A 19,587-nucleotide genomic window follows, 5' to 3' on the forward strand; every position below is an offset into this window, starting at 1 on the left:
AGTGGTAAGATTAACAGCAAGAATTAAACAATTCCATTATTACTTAATGGCTTTTAAAAATGTATTGCCTTAATATTTATAATCAGACTCTTTAAGATTAATAATGCTGATTTGCCACCTCCCCATCACAAGCCATTTCTCACACTTACCCAACTTCCACAGAACTCTCCAAAGAAAAAAACTGAAATTACATCTTGACAAATTCTGAAGTAAAAAGGAAAGTAAAAAGAAACCACATGCATCCATAAATTATTTTTTATTCCAAATCCAGCTCTTGGTTTACATTGTACAGGAAACACAGGCAATCCCAAAAGCATTCACGACTTGCAACGTTACACAAAGTCCCAAAACTGAATTCATCACACTGATGCCAAGGTGCCCCTTAGACTCTAAACTTGGGTAAACTGGAGAGACAAAAAAAAAATTTTTAAAAATCAGAAATAGCAAGGAACATGATTCCCATGGTCTGTTAGGAAAACTTAACCCAGACCTACATCCTGCCTTAAAAGATCAAGTGGCCCAAAAGTCTCATGGACTCCCTCAAATTCCAACTCCCAGACAGACCCAAGATGGTCCAGATGCTCTTCAAGTCACAATCCAGATCTCTGCTGTTGTCCAAACTCCCTCAGGATTTACTGGCAAAACCCAAAAATCCAACCAATCCTCCTTCTGCTGCCAAGAAAACTTTGTGCTATTTGAAAAGTTAATCAACACAAACAGTCTTTTCATCCTAGCAATATCAAGCCATAAAGGCTGAATAACATGTTGGCCATCAACTGTTGACCCTGCACTCAAATTTGCTGAAACTGGTGAATGTTGGCAGGATTTTTTTGCCCTTGGATGAAGTCCCTGCAGCCTCTCCTCCACACATATGTTCAACCATTTGTTTTAGTGATGACTTGAAAGGGCAGCTCCTCATTAGCTGCTCCTGTGCAGACTCCAGCACTCACCCACTGCCTTCAGCAGCATCACCTGCACCACAGGAAGTTAAATATACACAAAGATTTTCACAAACCAAGCTTCAAATGCCCAGCACTAGAGCCAGCAGTGCAGGATGGCAGCATCACCTCTCAATGATTCTTAAATAAACCTGAATGTCACTTTGGACCTCAGAACATCAGCCTGTCATGGCAGGAGAAAGCAGAGACATGTGGCCCCATGCAATTAATAGTATTTAAAACACTTGCCTCTAAAACCTGGCAAACTACCAAAAATTTTACGCTTTTTTAAAATTAAAAAGCTTTTTATTAAAAAAAATTATGTGCACAGTTCATAATTAAATGCCTTCTTTCCTTTGACTTGGTTTCATTCAAACACCGACATTTTACTGGCTTAAGTTTTATACATTTTTTTTTTACTTTAAAAATCTCACAAGGTAAAAACCCCAACAGACACATACAGATACAGGAAATGGTATTGCTCAAGGGATTTTTAACCTCCCCCCCTCATATTAAGAAGTGCAATTTTGCTTCTATGGTCCTTTAAAGTGAACCAGTTTCCCCCCTCAGTAAAACAACACTCTCCAGGAAGAATTGCACCACAAAATGCATGAAGGTCCCAGCTCTACCCAGCTTCCCCATGCACTGATCAAGGTCTGAGAGATCTATATGAAAATTGTGCTTACAGTAACTCATCCCCAGCAGCACAGACAGGTCAGTAAATGCACCCACACTCTGTGAAATTGCTGGGGAAGGGAAGTCAATACCATCTACAATTAGAGCAGTGAAGTGTTTGCATTTACCAGAACTCTCCTGCTTTTCCACAGAAATGTGTGCCTGCCCCGAGCCACCAGGACTGTAGGCTGAGCTGCAAGCCCAGCATGGGGATACATTCCCCAAAAATCCATAATTTAACACAGAACTCTAGGGTTTTATCTCACTGAACTCGATTCTTCTACACATCCTTCTGGCCCCACTTAAGACAAAAGAACCACTACCTTTATTTTCCCCTCCAGAACATCTCAGCTCCAGGGGAAATTTCAAAAAGAACTCAGCTTTGGCTTAATACTCCCTTCACTGAAAACAGTGAACTGTGCTACTGGCTTTGGAAAGTTTCCATTTAAAAAGTTTTCTGGATTAACTCTTCAACATTTTGAGGAAACAAGAATATTAAAAATTAGGCTTTTAGTGACTCCAAGAACAAGGTTCCTCATCAATTCCTTTCCTTTCGGCTGCAGCTGAAAGACACTTTACACATTTTATCACTTGTCCTTAAAAAAACTAGGTCATTCCCTTTAGAATCCTCAAAAAAAATCAAGTTTTATTCCAATTTGCTCAAGTTTTCCAATGCAGAGTGCTGGTTTTTGTAAAAAAATAGGAAATACCCAGATCACCTGAAATTTAAAGTACTCAGGAAAATATTTACCTGCTCTGAGACAGAAAACTGACTGAACCTCCTGTGCAGACTTCTTGTATTGAAGCTTTTATAACTACAGGGACAAGAGTAAAAGTTTATATTTAAATGCAAAATCATAAGACTGTGCTCTCTAATGTGAAAATATTTCTAAATTTAAAGCAGAAGCTTTCAGTGTCTGTTGACCCTGGACCTACCCCAGAAAACCTTACATGAAATGGGTGGACATATCTTTGTATAAAGAGAATTTCAGAATCTGGAATGTAGAAATATAGTGCAAAAAAACCAGAAATAGTCTGAAAAATAGTTTTTACATATCAAAACCTCCCAGATTAGAAAGGAATTATAAAGTAGAGGTACGGTGCTAAGAAGTTGTCTGACAAATGAACAATGGGTTATTTCCCTCACAGGGGGAAATTAATTTTTTTATGGGCAGGTAGTGACAGGACAGAGGGGAATGGCTTCAAACAGACAGGGAGTGGGTTTAGATTGGATACAAGGGATAAATTCTTTGCTGTGAGGGTGGGCAGGCCCTGGCACAGGGTGCACAGAGCAGCTGGGGCTGCCCCTAGATCCCTGGCAGTGCCCAAGGCCAGGCTGGAGCAGCCTGGGACAGTGGAAGGTGGCCCTGCCATGGCAGGGGGTGGATTGAGATGGCCTTTAAAATCCCTTCCAACCCAGACCATTCTGTGATTAATTAAAAACAGTATTTCAGTCAGAAGTCTGATTTAGAATTCATCATGTTTTACCCTAAATGGCCACTTTGAATGCTGTGAAACATGATTTGCAGCCAGAAGCACCAAATACATAAATTCTTCCACATCAAAGGAGTAGTTTGTAAATTTTGGATGTTCTCCCAGTGTTGGGTGGTGTCCCTAGAAAAACAAGATAAGGACTTTCAGACAGAAAAGATCAATACATCTTCCATTCAAAAAAGCAAGAAAAAAATTGAGGGTCTGCCATTTTAATTTATTATTTCTGACCCACTGATCTGCTCTGAGGCAAAAGAATCAGCAAAGGAACTGCATAACAGCCATGCTATGAATGGTTCATGGCCAATTAATTTGATTTCTCTTCTTCCCTCAGGCATTAATATCAGATGATTTCTTAATCTTAACAGGGAAGTGAATTTGGCCTAAAGAATGAATATATATTTCAAATACCAGAACACAGGCAGGTAAAGCAGGATAACTGTGAAGTCCTTCAGTTACAGCACCTCACCCTGGCAGCGTGGCCACCATTACCTGGTCCTGAGGGAAAACTTTGTTCCTTTTCCTCCAAGTGATGTAATGGATGCCTCTCAGCCTTGCCAAATCCAGGTAACAACGTTCATCTTCACAATTGTATCTAGGGACAGGCAGAAAAAAACTGAGATGTCTGTTGTCCAGTTCTAAGGCACCAAAACCATGGACAAATTCTGAAACAACAGCAAGGGCTGCCTTCTGCTCCCCAGATGTGGCCTTGGAGGCAGTTTGAGGCACATCTGCACGTCAGACATGTCCCTTTCCAGCTGCAGCAGCTCTTGGACATGTGAAAAACAACCCCTGAGTTTCTGAACTTGTTTGGAGACTGGACAAAACATTCTGGAGCCAAGCCTATGCTGCAAAACACCAGTTCTGCAGCCTTCCCACAGCAGAAGTTCCCAGGATGGACAATTCAGAGCCCTTCTAACAAGCATTCTGGATTTCTGTTTTTTCTGTAGATTGGAGTATCTGCTGACACCCCTACTTTGTGACAAAATATGTTTTAAAAGGAAGCTACAAGAGAAATTTAGGCAAAACACAACAACACAAAACTGACCTTGGTCAGTAAGCTGGTGCTCATGTCCTGAGCAAAAAAAGGAGGATAAAAACCTCCAGGGGGTTGCTAGCACATAATCAATTCATATCAATAATAGCCCTGGACATGCACATAATCAGCTCACCTGGATCACTAAAAAATCCTTAGATCTCAGACTCACCAGGCAGAATGTGAGCAATGAGGTTTTCTCATTGTTTGCCATTCTCCCATTATATTTGTACCATGGAAGATTAAGAAATCACAGGCTAAGCCTGTATGATATAATTACACTGTATTTTATAATGAAAGCTTTCTCTGTTTTGATCCCCAGGAGAAGAGGCTGCCAAATATGAAGTCTAAACAAGGCTGCAAGACAAACATTGATGGTCAAATACCAGGAAGGGAGAGGCTTCATTAACACACAGCAGCAAACAGGAACAGCTGTGTGTGCAAGAGAGGGGGAAGGACAGACAGACAGACTTACAGCTCAAAGACAACAGCCCAGTCTGGCAGAAAGAGCAGGTGGGTCAGGCCAGCTCCATGGATCCCAATGAATATATCAGAGTTGTGGGTAATTCTCAATTGCTCTGAAAATTCAAGCTCCCTGCAGACAACAAAAGTGGTTAAAAAAAAAAAAAAGAAAAAAAAAAAAGAAAGAAAGAAAAAAAAAAAGATGTGGCAGCTCTATCCACCCCAGCAGAACATGGGGAAAGCACAAATTTGGCTGAAGGGAATACTGGAAGAGAGAACTGATTTTTCAAGGAACAATACTAAGAATCACAAGTACTGCAGACAGCAGTAACTCAGCATGGAAGTAAAGGAAATGCAAGCAGGCTTCAAAACTTCACAAGAATTTGTTTCAAAAATATTTTTGTCAACTTAGAAGTTTTTTTAAGTTTAAGGGATTTTCTGTTTACTTGTCTTTTTAAAAAATACATCACTTAAAAAAAAACCCCAAAACCTAAGAACTAAATACCCCAAACAAAACCTTAAAACCCAGTATAAAACACCTGTTTCTGAACTGCATTCAGTGTAATGTGAAATACACAAATAAACCTCCTCCCACTGTCTGTGTTTGGTCAGAAGATGAATGTCAGTGCTGCTTGTTTCTCACTCTTCCTGCATGATTCATGACAGCTCCAGGTGCAGCTGCTGCCATCTGGGACAGGCTTGCATTGTTTGGGAACTTTTCCTCCAATCCATTTCTTCCTGGCACAGTGCCTGCTACACCTGGCACCACAAACTGACCTCAGGTGGTGTCTTCAGAGGCCACCAGAGCAGCAAATAATCAGAGTTATTATTGATTGCTAAACCAAGGCTCATATAAAGTAAGACACTGACATCACAAAAGAGAAACCCCTGCTCACACAGTTACTGCAGAGCAATGTGCAAAAAGGTGATGGGAACACAGCTGGCCTTGGAGAGGGAACAGAAGGGATTTCCAGCCTTGTTCCCTGTTCACTCAGCTTTAACCCTGACTAGTGCATTGTGGAATGGGTGTGCTCCAGCACCTCACCCAGCACTTCTCCTTCCCAGTCCTTGGATTTTGCCAGGTTAGACAAACACAGCTGGGACAGCCACAGGCAGCACCAGCTCCCACCACTTTCCTCCACCAACTCACTTGTACTTGTAGTCCACCACTCTGACCTCCAGCGTTGACACTGTTTTCAGAGCACTCACAAGCTGGGGAGAATAACAAAAAGACAAGGATTTGGTGTCCTCCTTCAGTTAATTGCTCCCTGGCACTCCTGACCTGCTGAAGATAAAACCAGCTTCTGTCTTTGCCATTTTACCAGAACACAAACTGTGAGCAGCAATGGAGGCATCAGCTGAGGACAGCCCAGCAGAAAAAGCACAAATCCTTTGCTCTGTGTGCTCTGCCACTGAGCTACTGCATCACACGAGCCTCAGTTTCTCCCTGCATAAGGTGGGGATGATAATCCAAATTCATGTTTGTCAGGCTCTAACAGTAAAGAATGAAAGCAGGTATGAAAACATTAAATAATATCATTTTACTAAGAAAGAAGCTTTTACACAAGTCCATGAAGTTGCATGATTCAAAAACATAAATCAATATAAAAATTCATTATGTTCTGAGTGCACAAACTCTGATACAAGGGCTTGTGCTTTTCAATCTGCAGGCATTACAAAGGGTTTTGTTAGACTTCAACACTGGAGATGCTATAAATAAAAGGAATAATTTGAAAGTGAAATAATGTAATTTTATCAGAAGATCTGCAGTGTCTGTTTGCTCAGCGGAAATACTTTTAGTATTACATTTGTAGTCTTTCACTGGATATTTAGAAAGGGCAGCAAGGTTCAGTGTCTGGGGTACAGAAATGGAGACTGCCTAGAAGACATTTCAGAACAAATTAATATAAACATTGGACATGTTGCTCCAAGATTTGCCAGAAAAAAGATGTCTTGGCTGTACCTGAACAAAAAATCAACCCAGTAAGCAAAATTTAACTTCTAATAGATATTTTTTAAAGATACAAAGGACCACACCTCATTCTGGTTTAATATTTTCCGGTAATCTGTGCTGCGTGCGAGGATGGTGACTCGAATTTTCCCATCCTAAAAAGAAAGAAGCAGCAGTGTATTAGCTAAGAGGCAGCCCTCACAAAAAAACAACAATCCCAGACTCTTCCATACTTACTTCTGGCAATTATTTGAGCAACTAAATATGTTCCTTCCACATGTAATAAATAGATGGTGTAACCACCTTAAAATGCACATTGCATTTTCTGACAGATTCAAAGCATCAAAAACTTTGTGAAAGTCTGATTATTAAGCAAGAACTAAATATTTTCTGAAAGATTTCTTTTATTCAGTACAAAAGAGCCTTTGTATTACACACTATCTGGCAGTTTTTGAAAGCAGGAAAGCAGCTTTCTGGATGGCTTGTGCACAAGTTCCTTGGGAAAAAAAAAATTCCTTCTATAACAGCTCCTCCTTTTACCTCTTTTAATTAATTGGACTCACAGGGGTGAGCGCTCCAAGTGAAATAAAGAGATTTAACTGCATGGCTCCCATTAGTGTCAGCAGGAGTAGCATAACAGAATGCCTGTGCAGAGCTCTGAATGTGCCCCTCAGCAATAATTTGTGGGCTACTCTCCAGCAGACACTTCAGCTAGCCCAGAGCTGCCCTGGCCCCCAGGGCAACAAAAACCATCAGTGAGAGCAACAGAGAAGCCCAGACCAGACAGATGGTGCTGGGCAAGCATGGAAGGACCAGGCTCCTGTTTCCAGCTCTGATCCCAGCTCAGCAGCATCCAAGGGGATGGATAAAGGCCAAGCTCTGCTCTGTGGGATCCCCACTGCTGCTCCATGGAACTCGGGTCTGACTCAGCTGGGAAGGACACAAAGGCCTCCAGCACAGGGATGGGACCCTAAGGCTGGAAGGAGAATCCTCTAAAGTCTGTCCTGCAGAAATCAGACATAAGGGCAACTTCCACAAACATACACAAATGTTCTCTGAAGGCCTTTGCAGGGAAAACCCAAACCCTAAACAGGAAAGGACAACAAGTACCCAGGTACACCCCCATTCCCCACTGGGTTCAGTTTGTCACTGCTGTTCTCTGGCAAGAGCCACCAGCTCTGTATTGCAGCTGCTTTGTGCAGCTATCACACCTTGGGTCCTTCCTGGGTGATGTTTAATCTGTGCAGCACATGCTGAGAAAAGGCTCGGAACAGCCCCGTGCCGTGACAGCCAGAGATCTGAAATTAAAAAAGGAACTGTTAATATACAGTTATTTCACTCAGAAAACCGAGCTTTGTGATCAGGTTTTTAACATTCTTGTGGAACAAAAGCCACTGTGCTATTCACTGCAACACAAGTGGCACTTTCATTCAGAAAGAAATATAACTCTAGTGCTGGAACCTGAGTGTGTGAGCTAATACCCTCAGGGAAGTCTGACTGTTTAAGCTCTTGTGCTCTGCAAAAATACCACTTAGTTCACAGTGCCCACCCATTAAAGGGGAATAATCTGCACCTCCTGAGCTGTGACACAGGAGACTGCACACAACCAGCTGGAACAACTTTAAAATCCCAGTCTTTAGGGAAGATTATTCCTGTTTGGAGTTGGAACCTTCATGCAGTGTATGGCTCAGATTCTACCCTCCTGGTGGGAATGGATGGATAAAGGGACTCACCAGAGGGGTGCTGTAGAACAATCCTGGATGGATGGATGGATGGATGGATGGATGGATGGATGGATGGATGGATGGATAAAGGCACTCACCAAGGGGTGTTACAGAACAATCCTGGATGGATAAAGGCACTCACCAGAGGGGTGTTGTAGAACAATCCATATCGCATCCGAGGCAGCAAAGAGAACACGGCTTCTTTAAAGCACACCTGGAAGGGGATCATGAGGAGTTAACCCCCACAGCTCCTTCCCCAGCCCATGCACTGCCAGCAATTACTGCTCCTGCCAAGGACAGCCCGGCTTCCTCTGCTGGGCAAGTGAACAGAACAAAAATCCCAAAGGAGCTCTCATTTGGGATGTGCAAGTGTGGGAAGGGGTGATGGAAAAGCCCCAAAACAGAATAAACATGGACTAAAGAGAAGGAAACCACTTAGAGAGTTTATAACTAGATTGAAGAAGCTGAAATGAGCTCTGAATAGATGCATTTTTTTATTTTAATCTTTTTTTTTTTTATGATAAGCAGCAGGAATGCCAAGAGTTACAAGGGGAAAGAAACACCTCAGGAGGAATCAAAAAACTTCAGAAAAACCATTTGAAAACCCTTAATTTCAGCTGGGAGTCCTGCATTCATAAATACCACCTCTCAGGACACAAAAGTTAGGCCATCTATATAAAGGATAGACACATCACAGAATCAGGTTACAGTTCTGTCTCTTGTTTCTAAGGTAGAATACTCATATTAATTAGACAAATTAAGCATGAATGGAAAGTATTAATGTTTTCCTCTGGAAAATGCTTTCCCATAACTGCAAGAAGCTTGAGAAGTTGTCATATTTGATCCCTAGTGACTGTGAATTAAAACAAAATATAGAATTCCATACCCTTTTAGAGTCAAAAGTTTTCAAGTGAATTATTTCATAGTCAGTAAATGCCTTCCATGTCTCACTGAACAGGTCACCATAGCCATATGAGCTCTAGGTGGAAAGCAAAAAAAAAAAAGAGGGCACAACAATTACAAAAATGCATATTAGAAACTCTCTTCATGATGTACAGGTTCTGTATATGAGTTTTAATACAGTTAATATATGCAACACCACCACAGGACCCAAGGCAGCCTAGCACAGAACACAGACATCACACAGCACCAAACTGCATTTGCACTGGCAGGTAACTCAAATTACCTCTCAGGTGGTTAATTTTTAATGAAAACTTCTGTAAATTAGCAAACTAGACAATTTTCTTCAGTAACAGATTATAATTTCTGAGTTAGGAGTGAGAATTACTTTTCCCAGTGTCAACAGAACACAAGTTAAATTTGAAAGAACACAAACACAGGGATGGTAGGAGGCCTGAATCTCAGCTCTTGAGGTTAAAAAAAAAAACAAAAAAACACCTGGCAATTCAAGTGCAGCACTGAAGTTTGAGGTTAAAGTCACAACAATCTTGTTTTGTATTTGCCTGTTTTGGGACTGTCACTTGCAATGGCACATGTATCACAAACTGAAGGCAATGATCTGATTTGATGGGAGAAACACCCAGGGGGTTTCTCTACAGAGCAGTAAAAAACTTTGGTTCTGTGGGGAGCTTTTAAAGAGTCATCCACTCCCTCCAACGTTATCCCAGCAGCAGGGGCTCCTGCCTTCAATCTGTCACCTTTCCTGCCTATCCCAGGGCTGAGTCACCACCTCAGCTCTTGGAATGTGATTAAATGTGCCCCCAGTAGCCCTGGTGCAGATTCTCACTAAAGCTTCCTTTCAGCTCTGGGGCAAGCTCAGGCTGCTTGGAAAGTGGGAACATTCTAAATAAGAAATGTGAAAATAGGACTACAAATGATAGCAGGAGAGAAGAGAGATCTGGTGAAATGTAAAAGCATCTAAAGGACACCAGATTTCCTTTGGTTCAAGAGGCTTTCCTCTTGCTCTGCCATTAGGTATTAATAAATTTTACAACACAGACTCCCTTCTGGCCACGTATTACATGGGCTGCTCTCCCAGATTAGCAGTGGAGAACTGATGAAAGCACCACTTTCTGACCCTCTCTGCTCTCCTTAAAAGTGCTTTATAAACATTTCCTCCCTGCATTCACAGAAGATCTGCACACCAACACCCAGTGGAATTCCTACTCATTTTCTGCTTTGTTTAACCTACATCTAAGGGCATTACTCTTTAATAAGAACAGTAGGTAGGAAGTACGGCCAAATCTAATTACATCAAGTTAAAAAAAAAAAAAGAGAATGAATAATAAGCTAAGTCCACCTTTTGATGAGCACAGACAGTTTATCAGCAGTTGACTGGTGCCATCACCTGGTTTTACATAGCAATGAACTCCAGCTGCCTGAGCAGGTAATGCTCATTTAAATTGATAACAGTGTGGCACTACTTTGAATGGTACATCTGAAAGTTACTTGATTCAGCGATATAAGACAAAGGGTTGCTTTTCAAAGCAATTTGCAATGCTGTCTGACACCTGATCTTTTGAGAAAGCCACCAGAGCTGGATTAACAGGTCCTGTGCAACACCTAGAGAGCACACTTGTCTGGCAGATGGCACCGATTTTAGCTTTAAAATACAATAGAATTAGGAAAGAAAAGTTTCTTCCAGCCAAACAGGTTTCTCATTAAACAGCAAGCAGGGGATATTTGCAGTTCTCTATTGAAGTTTTGTTATCCTAGTACTAAATGCTCAGAGAGAAAACTCAGCACTTTATGATCACAAAACAGGAGTGGGACAGTGACATATTCAAGAACTGTTTATTTCTGGTCCTAATTATGCACTTTATCTGGCACATTACAAATTGCCCAGTTGTTTTTTATTTCATTTAATACCCTCCTCCACAACTTAAATACTGTCCAATAAAATTAATATTACTCAAACACAGTAATGGTTTCAACTCAGCAGTACAGCAGAAACAGCCCCACTTAAAAACTTGTTTTATGTTATCATGGCAACGTGAGAGGTGATTGAGGGAAGTAACTGCAAGAGGGCTACTTAAAGGAATTAAATATTAAACTCTGTTTTAATATATATAAGGATTTAATTTAGCTGTTTTCCTTACTACAGGCTGCACATTACTGATTTACAAACATGCAAGACTGCATTTCTTTTTAAATATAGAACAAACAGTTGAGCAAACCTACTTCAATATTCCAAGAAAAAAAAACCACAAAAAACAGTTAAAACTTCAAATGCTACAGATTAGAAATACTGATCAGATTATTTCTGAGGCCACACCAAAAAAAAAGGCATAACTATGTGCTAGCAAACATGGTTCATCATAGAAAATCTGGTTTTTAACTATTGCTCATGCACCTGCATTAAAAGGATCCAGAAATTTATCAGTTCCACATGGCTGTGGCCACAAGAGAGCTAAGGATTGGCTACCAAAACTTCAGAGCCTCTATAAAGCAGAAATACAACCCATCACAAATGTTAAAGGCAGAGCAGACTTACAGTGTCCCACATGACTATGTTGACATCAGTACTGAAGGAATTATTGATATGCTGGGTAATGTAAAGATTGACAAAATCACAGAAGTGATGGTACATATTAACACCTGAGAAAGAAAGAATTGTTAGCAAAACATTGCATTACTTGCTCCACTTTTATTGGTTTATGCATTTTTCCTGGTTAGCATCCTGCATTTTATATTAGCTTCCCCTGCTTCTGACTCCTTGAATCCTCCTAACACACCCTAAAAAAGGGACCTCTAAAAGGAAGGAATCAAGGAAAGAAATCTGAGGTAAAATATGTTTAAAAAAAAAATAAAAGAACAGAGTTAGAAGAGTGGCCAAGAGAATAAGATGAGCTTCATGTGCTATTTCTCCTTACAGTCTGCAGCTGCTTTCTGAAGGATGTGAAAGGATCTCCTGCTTTGGCACAGCCCAGTCAGACACAAGGAAATGTGAGAACTGGCCTTCAGCTCAGGCCTGGGTTCTGCTTTGTGGGCTGAGGGAGGCTCTGTCTGTGTGTGTGACCACAAGACACAACTTCACACCAGCCAAAGCCATCCCTCAGGTCCTCTCTTGCTCACTCTTGGTGCACAAAAATCTCCCACAAAACAAAGGAGGGAACACAGAGGAGGTGCCACAGCCCAGTCCCTGCAGCAGCTTGGCTGAAGATGCCAGGCAGTGGCAGGGGAGGAGCAGGACCCTGTCACAGCTGCTGTGTGTGACAGGGACAGAGCCCAGCTCAGCAGCACCCAGACACAGCCCTGCCCTCTGCAGCTGCTGCTTGTGCTCATCCTCAGCATCCTCCCCCAGCAACACTGCCCTGCCAAGGGTGCTGCACCAACAGAGAGGCTGGTGAAGCTCCAAAAATGTCAGGTTCCTGAAGGTGCCCCTCTTGGGACACCTTCCTATCCTCCTTCTCCTCCCTATCCTCCAAAGCACACAGCCCTTGGTGAGGAGGATGCGGGTGTGTGAACTGATCTGAACACAGATCCTGCTGCTGAGCACGTCCTGCAGCACACAGACACCCATACTGGGGTTTCATGGTATGGATCCTGCCATGCAGAAACGCAGCCTTTGGCACAAAGTCAAACACTGCCAAACCACAGTCCAGAGAACAGCTCTGCAAGGCAAACAACAGGAAGTCACTCTGATTTTTTTTTAAACATCTGTGGGAAATCATAAGATTTTCAAATTTCAGTTTCTAAGTCTGTCACTGGAACTACATCAAAAAAAGTAACTAAAAATTCACATAATTTTTCATATTACAAGTGAACTGTCACAAAGGCATAATGTGACAAGATGGGCAAGTTGAACATGAGCTTTTTTCACTGCAGTACAAGAAAAAAAATAAAATAAAGATACCAATTACCTGCATCTAATTTCATGAAGTATGTTGGCTTTTCAATAACAATGTCACACTTCCCATCTTCTAGAGGCCTGAAGTCTAATGCAGTGAATGTCTGGAGTTCTGCAAACCTAGAAAGATTCAATCACACAGAATATGCTTTGACATCAACACATTTAAACAAATGTACTTCCTATGTCTCAGATTTACTAACTGTCCTTCCAGTCCATTTCAGTTAACAGGACTGCTTAAAACTGATAGAGTCTGACAATTAAAACTATTTGAAATTATGATGGAATGTTCTTCAGATGGGCAAGTTGAATATGAGCTTTTTTCACTGCAGTACAAGAAAAAAAATAAAATAAAGATACCAATTACCTGCATCTAATTTCATGAAGTATGTTGGCTTTTCAATAACAATGTCACACTTCCCATCTTCTAGAGGCCTGAAGTCTAATGCAGTGAATGTCTGGAGTTCTGCAAACCTAGAAAGATTCAATCACACAGAATATGCTTTGACATCAACACATTTAAACAAATGTACTTCCTATGTCTCAGATTTACTAACTGTCCTTCCAGTCCATTTCAGTTAACAGGACTGCTTAAAACTGATAGAGTCTGACAATTAAAACTATTTGAAATTATGATGGAATGTTCTTCAGGGCTTCTAGAGGTTAAACACTGCATTTGATCTCAGGAGTGAACAGCACCTTTGATCTCCAAATCAAGGCAGCAGGGGTGGAACAAAGAGCCTCAGAACCTGGATCTGTGGCTCCACCTGACTTGATCTGCCTTGCCAGAGACACTTCAGTGAGATTTCCATGCCTTGGTTGGAATAATGAATCTAGAGGCAGTATTTATTGTTCCTGCACAAGGATGAGCAGCTGTGATGACAATAGCAGGCAGAGGAGAAAAATCTTCTTTTGTATTGCACTAAATTTACAGTCTCCCTCCTCTGCAGCAGTTCTTGACTTAAACATCAATGAAAAATGGGGGAAGAAAAAGAAAATACAAGCAAAGCATAAGAATGAATTATTCTATGGACTTTAATGGCTCCAGTTCCTTCATCAATTAACTGGCAAGGCAGCTTTGGAGTGCAAACATGCAAACTGTGATGCTCAGCCTGTGGACCCAGCCCTCCTCACACTGCCAGCCCAGGCACACATCCTCATCATCCTCTCCAAGGGCTGTGGGAACTCAAACACAAGGCCAGCCCCGAGGCTTCTCACCACAAAACAAGCTCCCCTTCCTCACACAGACCAGGCACAGCACCAGCACCTTGCCCAGAAAACACCTGAAGGTTACAACTTCCAATAAAGGTGTTTTCACAGCTTTTGCTGCTGCAAATGAAACAGGACACAAATACACACGGTGTGGCTCAAACTTTCTGCAGAAATATAATTACCAGAGGTTTCTAATATCAACTCTCAAATTGACCCCAAAAGGAGCAAGTCTTTCCTCAGTATGAAATCCCCTACACGCAGCTGGCAATGCCAATGACAAAAATAAAAAATTATTAGCAAGTGAACTTGGAAGCAGCCTTGAGAAGAGATTCTTACCAAGACTGCAGAGGGCTCTTGCGTTGACCTTCAGCCAAAAATGCTTGAACATCAAGGGTACAATGACCACCAATTTCTCCCTTCTGGAAAAAGTCTTCTTTAAATCTAATGCAAATTTTAAAAAGTCTGTCAGCTTTTGTGCAACAGGGCCACCAGTGCCCTGCAATCTCAATTACATACTCAAGCCAGTGCTACTCAGTCTCAGTTCAGCAAGGCACCTCACACATATTTAAAATTTCAGTGTTTTCCTCAGTGTAAATCAAGAATTTCCCACAGCTGTGTCCTTGAAGGTGTAGGCATCATCTTAGAAAGCAGCACTAATCCACCCAGAATGTTATTAATAATTATTTACACATACCCACATGAGTAATTTAATCAAATTTTGCTTCATGACAGTGATGCCTCACTGTCATGCCAGGACCATCACTGGTTGGAGTTCTTGTTTCTTTCTAACAATTTCTTACTGAAATTTACCTCGGATTTCACAACCCACTTTGCTACCCAAGGATTTTATATGACATATGAAGAGTGAGATGCAACAAATTTCCTGAAAATAAGTTGCCAGCTAAAAGCTTTGTCTAAATTAGCTTTCAGGACAGGCTATGATGATGACAAAACCCATTCTCTGAAGGGTAATATCAGTCTCAGTCATGAATCAGATCAAGACACTGGCTTCAAAGACAAGTCAGAGGTCATGCCAGCACCACTGGTATGGTTTTTTCATCCAGTTTCCAATATGTAGCTTTTTAATTTGAGATGTGGAAGATCTGGGTTCAGATCTCTCCTCAAGTCACTCAGTACCTAAAAATGCAGCTCCTGGATCTGGTATAAAGGCACAGGAAATGTCTTGGTTCCTCAGACAAAAGCAATTGTATTTTGCACATTATCTGATCAAGGAAGGACATGACTGAAGACACAGAAACATTTTCCTCTCTTCCATCAGGGAGGATTCCAATCACCCATCATCATTCCATAAAACTGAGAACTTGGGTTTTTCCACCACCACCAGCAGCCAGCAATGAAGAGAGGCAAACCTTTACAGGGCTTCAGCAACAAGCAGCTGATCAGCAGTAAAACTGCTGGCAGTAAAAAGTAAAAAAATTAAAACCCACAGCAACAAGCAAACCAGCTTTGTTAAACCAATTCTCAAATCTCTTTCCCTGCCATGCCATTTTTGCTATAACACAAGCAGAGACCTGTCATGGTTTCTCCTCACAGCTCGTAAATCAATGTACAGGTTGGTTGCTCTGCAATGCTGAAGGTACTGGGAGCAGGTCAGAGATGAATCCCCCTGTTAAGAACAAGCAGAATTCTGTCAACAACAAAAATTATTTTTAAAAACAAGTGCAAAGTATCAGATCTATCAGAAATACCTACTGTTGCTGCAGGCTTGCAATGGGTTTTCACTTCACTGAGCCTCTCTCGCACATACCCAAAGTCTGCTTGTTTCCAGAATATCTGCTGGGCTGTCTCGATGTCACTGGCCCTGGTGTGTGAAGGAGAGAGGAAACAAATCAAGGTCTGTTGCTCAATTCTAGTAATAACTTCAACAGATCACATTTTTCCACTGAAAGTGGAGCAGAGGAACCAGCCAGTTCTTTTATTGGCATTTAAGATGCCAGAACAGGAAGCACTTATCAGCTGCATGTAAGTAAAAACATCAATGACAATTTAATTTAAAGCTATTCTCCCCTAAAAGGGTACACTTTTTTTTTTCTACATTTTTTTCCTCTGTTTTTAAAGCTAAGAAAGGAAATACAGCTATTTTAGGAATCTGAATTCAAGGCTAAATCAGAATAATGAAAACATTCTGGCAGGAAGCATTTCTAGCAGTATTTTCTTCCTTAAAAAGTTAAATTTTTTAAATCGCGTTGAAAGGCTCATTATAAATAAATACACACATTTTTTATATATATATATACACAGGTGTCCACAAAAAAATCACACTTTAAATTCTAAATATCACAATAATGTTTACTTCACATCTATATCAAAGTGAGCACTACACTATTTTTTTTTACCACAATGTACAGTAGACATTTAAAATTAAACTTACCACCCGGTTTCAACGTAATCACACACTGGGTAACTGAACCTGTTCTCTGATCTGCAAGATTTCTCATAACCCCAGCAGGATTTTAGTTTCTTCAAGTGTTTCTGCAGCACAGAATGACTGAATCAGGTTTTGCAACAGGAAAATGGGAAATGACTTAAGTAAGCTGTTTTTAAATGGCATCTTGCTCATAAATCTTGCATAAAAGGCTTTTGGTTTGGTCTGTTTTCAAACAGAGTTTGAGAAACAACACCCAGATTCCTCATGCACAGCAGAGGCTCCAAAGTGGACACACATGCACATCAATGTTATTCTTGTCTTCAATAGTTCCTAAGACAAATCCTTTCCCTGACTAATTGGCAAGGAGACAATTAATCACCATCTTCAACTGCTGCAGCTCCCAAGAACAAACCACCCCAACAGGACATTTGAACAGACAAACAGAAAAAAGCAAACTTACTTTATATGGGCAAAGAGGATCCTGCTTACAGATGTCAGCAACATGCTGGTTATTGTGCAGAAAGTAGGGGATATGCTCATCTGGCAAGTTGATGGCTTTGTAGCTGTAGAATGGCTCTTCTGGAATGTTTGGGAATTCAGTAGGATCTTCAGCTTGGGGATTAGCCAGGATTTCTTGCAGTAGCAATCCAAACACAAGCAACATAAACATGGCAACCTGTGAGTTCTGTACTTTATAAATAAAATAGAAAAAAAAAAAAGAAATTAACATATCTGCAGCATTTCAAGCACACAGGACAAAATTCAGTCAGAGTCAGACATACAGTCAAAGAATTTGTACTTGCATTTCTGGAGTGGTTTCTTTTTCCTGTGAAGACCAAACTTTCACTGAGAGGCCAGACTGCACAACCCCAGGATTATCTTTGAATCATTAGTCATTGAGTGTTATTATGCACTGCAAACTCCCAGCAAAGCTAAAATGGGTGTGTTTACTTTAGCTAAATGCCAAGGGATCCTGAGAGCTCAGTGTGGAAACCAAGTATAGAGCATGCAATATCCAGTGAGAAGGGAAAAAAAGTAGAAGAGCTGGGGGGAGGGGTGAGAAAAGAAGGATTTTTAGTTTTAAAATAAGTAGGAAAACAACACATTCTCCATTTTGAACTAATAATTGGCTGAGGGAAAAATAGGCAGACACAAATAGAGGGTCACAGCTAAGTAATACAGGATGCCTGTTTTTAGTTCTTAACATAATTTTAAAGAAACTTTACTAGTGAGTATATTCTCTACATAATTTTATACATAATAGAAGTGTATTTATATATATACACATGTAAACATACACAGGCCCGCACATCTGTATACCCTAAAGCTGACTGCATACCTTCCTGCTAATACAACCTTCTCATCTAACAGCCCTGCTTTGAACCATTAAACTTCCTGAGGAAAAGAAATGTATGGCCTGTATCTAAACTCCACCTTTTCTGGCGTTATAATTTGCTAAAATTTGCATGCTTGCTTTCAACCGAAGCCTTTAGCAAAATTCTTTCGATACAAGTGGTTTTACCTGTTTGGTTTGAGAGGAACCACTTCAGCTTTCCCAGGTACAGAAACCTAGAGCGGGGGAGGAAGGTGGAGTTAGGTTCGTCCTGGAAAAGGAGATTTCCTCAGCACACTGTCCTGCTCTTGGGGACACGTTCCCAGAGCAGCAGCCACAGCCCGGGGACTGCGCTGATCTGTCACTCGGGTCCCTTTCCCGGCACACAGCACACGGGATCGCCTCTTCCACCACAAACCCGGCGGTGCCCCCAAAACACGCGGCCCTTCCCCACGCCGGGTGAGGCTGTCACTTCGGGAAGGTGCCCGGCATCCTGCGCCAGGCCGTGCTGGGTTCCGTGAGAGACCCAGACCCGGACCTGGTGCCTGACCCATGATTGTCACACCCGCGCTGGACCGGGCACAGCATCGCCTCTCAGCGCGCATCTCAGCGCGCATCACCGCGTATCGCACCGCGCATCACCACGCATCTCAGCGCGTATCTCACCGCGTGTCTCGGCCCCGCGGCCCACGGCCCCGGCCGCTGCTCCTGCTGGGCGCTGGCCGCCGGCCCCAATCCTCATGTCCGGGGGCAGCGCTCGGCGCGGCCCCGCCGGGCTCCGGGGGAAGCGCCCGAGCGGGTGCGAGGGAGCGGCCGCCCCGGGAGCGCCGCCGGCAGCAGCCGGGACCGCCCCGGGGAAGGAGGCAGGGAAGGAAGGAAGGCAGGCAGGGAAGGAGGGGCCGCCGGGCCGGGGCGGAGGCGCAGCTCGGGCACGGGCCGGGCTCAGGTGGGCCCGCAGCGCAGCGCACCTGCCCGCGGGAGCGGCGGCGGAGCAGCCGCGCCTTCCTTCTGCTGCCGGAAATTAAGCGCGGCCGGCCCGGGAGCGGCGAGCGCAGGATGCGGAGGAAAAGGGCCTTTTCCTGGCGCGGCCCGGCAGGAAGCGCAGGCTCCGGCACCCCATTGTTCCCGGCGTCCCCCCGAGCCCAGGCCGGAGCTCGGCGATGCCCTCGCCGACACCGCTCCTGCCTGTGCCGGCACCCGCACCCTCCTTCGGTCTGACCCAATTCCCGCAGTGACGAGCGCCAGGGAGGCACAGGCGCCAGCAATAAAGAACTTGGAATCCTCCCGCACAGCCCAGACTTCTCCCCTCGTTCCCAGGTGGGAAACGAGGAACAAACAGCCCCCGCCAGGAAATCTGCGAGAGAACGCGGGCGCCAGCAGAGGGGCTGACCCCGCAGGGACACCGCTTACCTGAATAAAGGAAATGAGTCTGAATTTCACGTTATCCACAACCTCATCGCTGCGGGGCATTTAGAAATAAAGCAGCCCTTCGTACATAAATACCCACGGTGCTGCAAGATTTCAGCTGGCATCTGTACCTGTATCCCAATTATATCGGCATCTTCT

The 19,587-nt window shown here is 42.7% G+C and overlaps 1 protein-coding gene across 4 annotated transcripts; it reads right to left on the reverse strand.

The window, feature by feature from the left end:
• Nucleotides 1–239: 239 nt before the first annotated feature.
• Nucleotides 240–19,283, reverse strand: EOGT (EGF domain specific O-linked N-acetylglucosamine transferase). Of its 4 annotated transcripts, none has more exons than XM_039695297.1 (17): nucleotides 18,990–19,283; nucleotides 18,211–18,257; nucleotides 17,149–17,373; nucleotides 16,692–16,792; nucleotides 16,013–16,121; nucleotides 15,832–15,926; nucleotides 14,636–14,740; nucleotides 13,455–13,561; nucleotides 11,732–11,835; nucleotides 9,164–9,256; nucleotides 8,420–8,491; nucleotides 7,765–7,851; nucleotides 6,640–6,708; nucleotides 5,753–5,814; nucleotides 4,616–4,735; nucleotides 3,597–3,699; nucleotides 240–3,227 (listed from the first exon to the last, which is right to left on the reverse strand). In XM_039695297.1, the coding sequence occupies exons 3-17, from the start codon at nucleotides 17,356–17,358 to the stop codon at nucleotides 3,081–3,083; spliced, it is 1,584 nt and encodes a 527-aa protein (XP_039551231.1). In that variant the 5' UTR covers nucleotides 17,359–17,373; nucleotides 18,211–18,257; nucleotides 18,990–19,283; the 3' UTR covers nucleotides 240–3,080. The 4 variants fall into 4 exon arrangements, with proteins under 4 accessions (XP_039551231.1, XP_039551230.1, XP_039551227.1 ...); XM_039695296.1 differs by having other exon boundaries at nucleotides 17,149–17,378; XM_039695293.1 differs by lacking the exon at nucleotides 18,990–19,283 and adding an exon at nucleotides 18,688–18,967.
• Between the last annotated feature and the right edge of the window lie 304 nt (nucleotides 19,284–19,587).

This window comes from Passer montanus, unplaced genomic scaffold (assembly GCF_014805655.1).
Source record: "Passer montanus isolate IOZ18808 unplaced genomic scaffold, ASM1480565v1 scaffold9, whole genome shotgun sequence".
In the NCBI taxonomy this organism is placed as follows: Eukaryota; Metazoa; Chordata; class Aves; order Passeriformes; family Passeridae; genus Passer; species Passer montanus.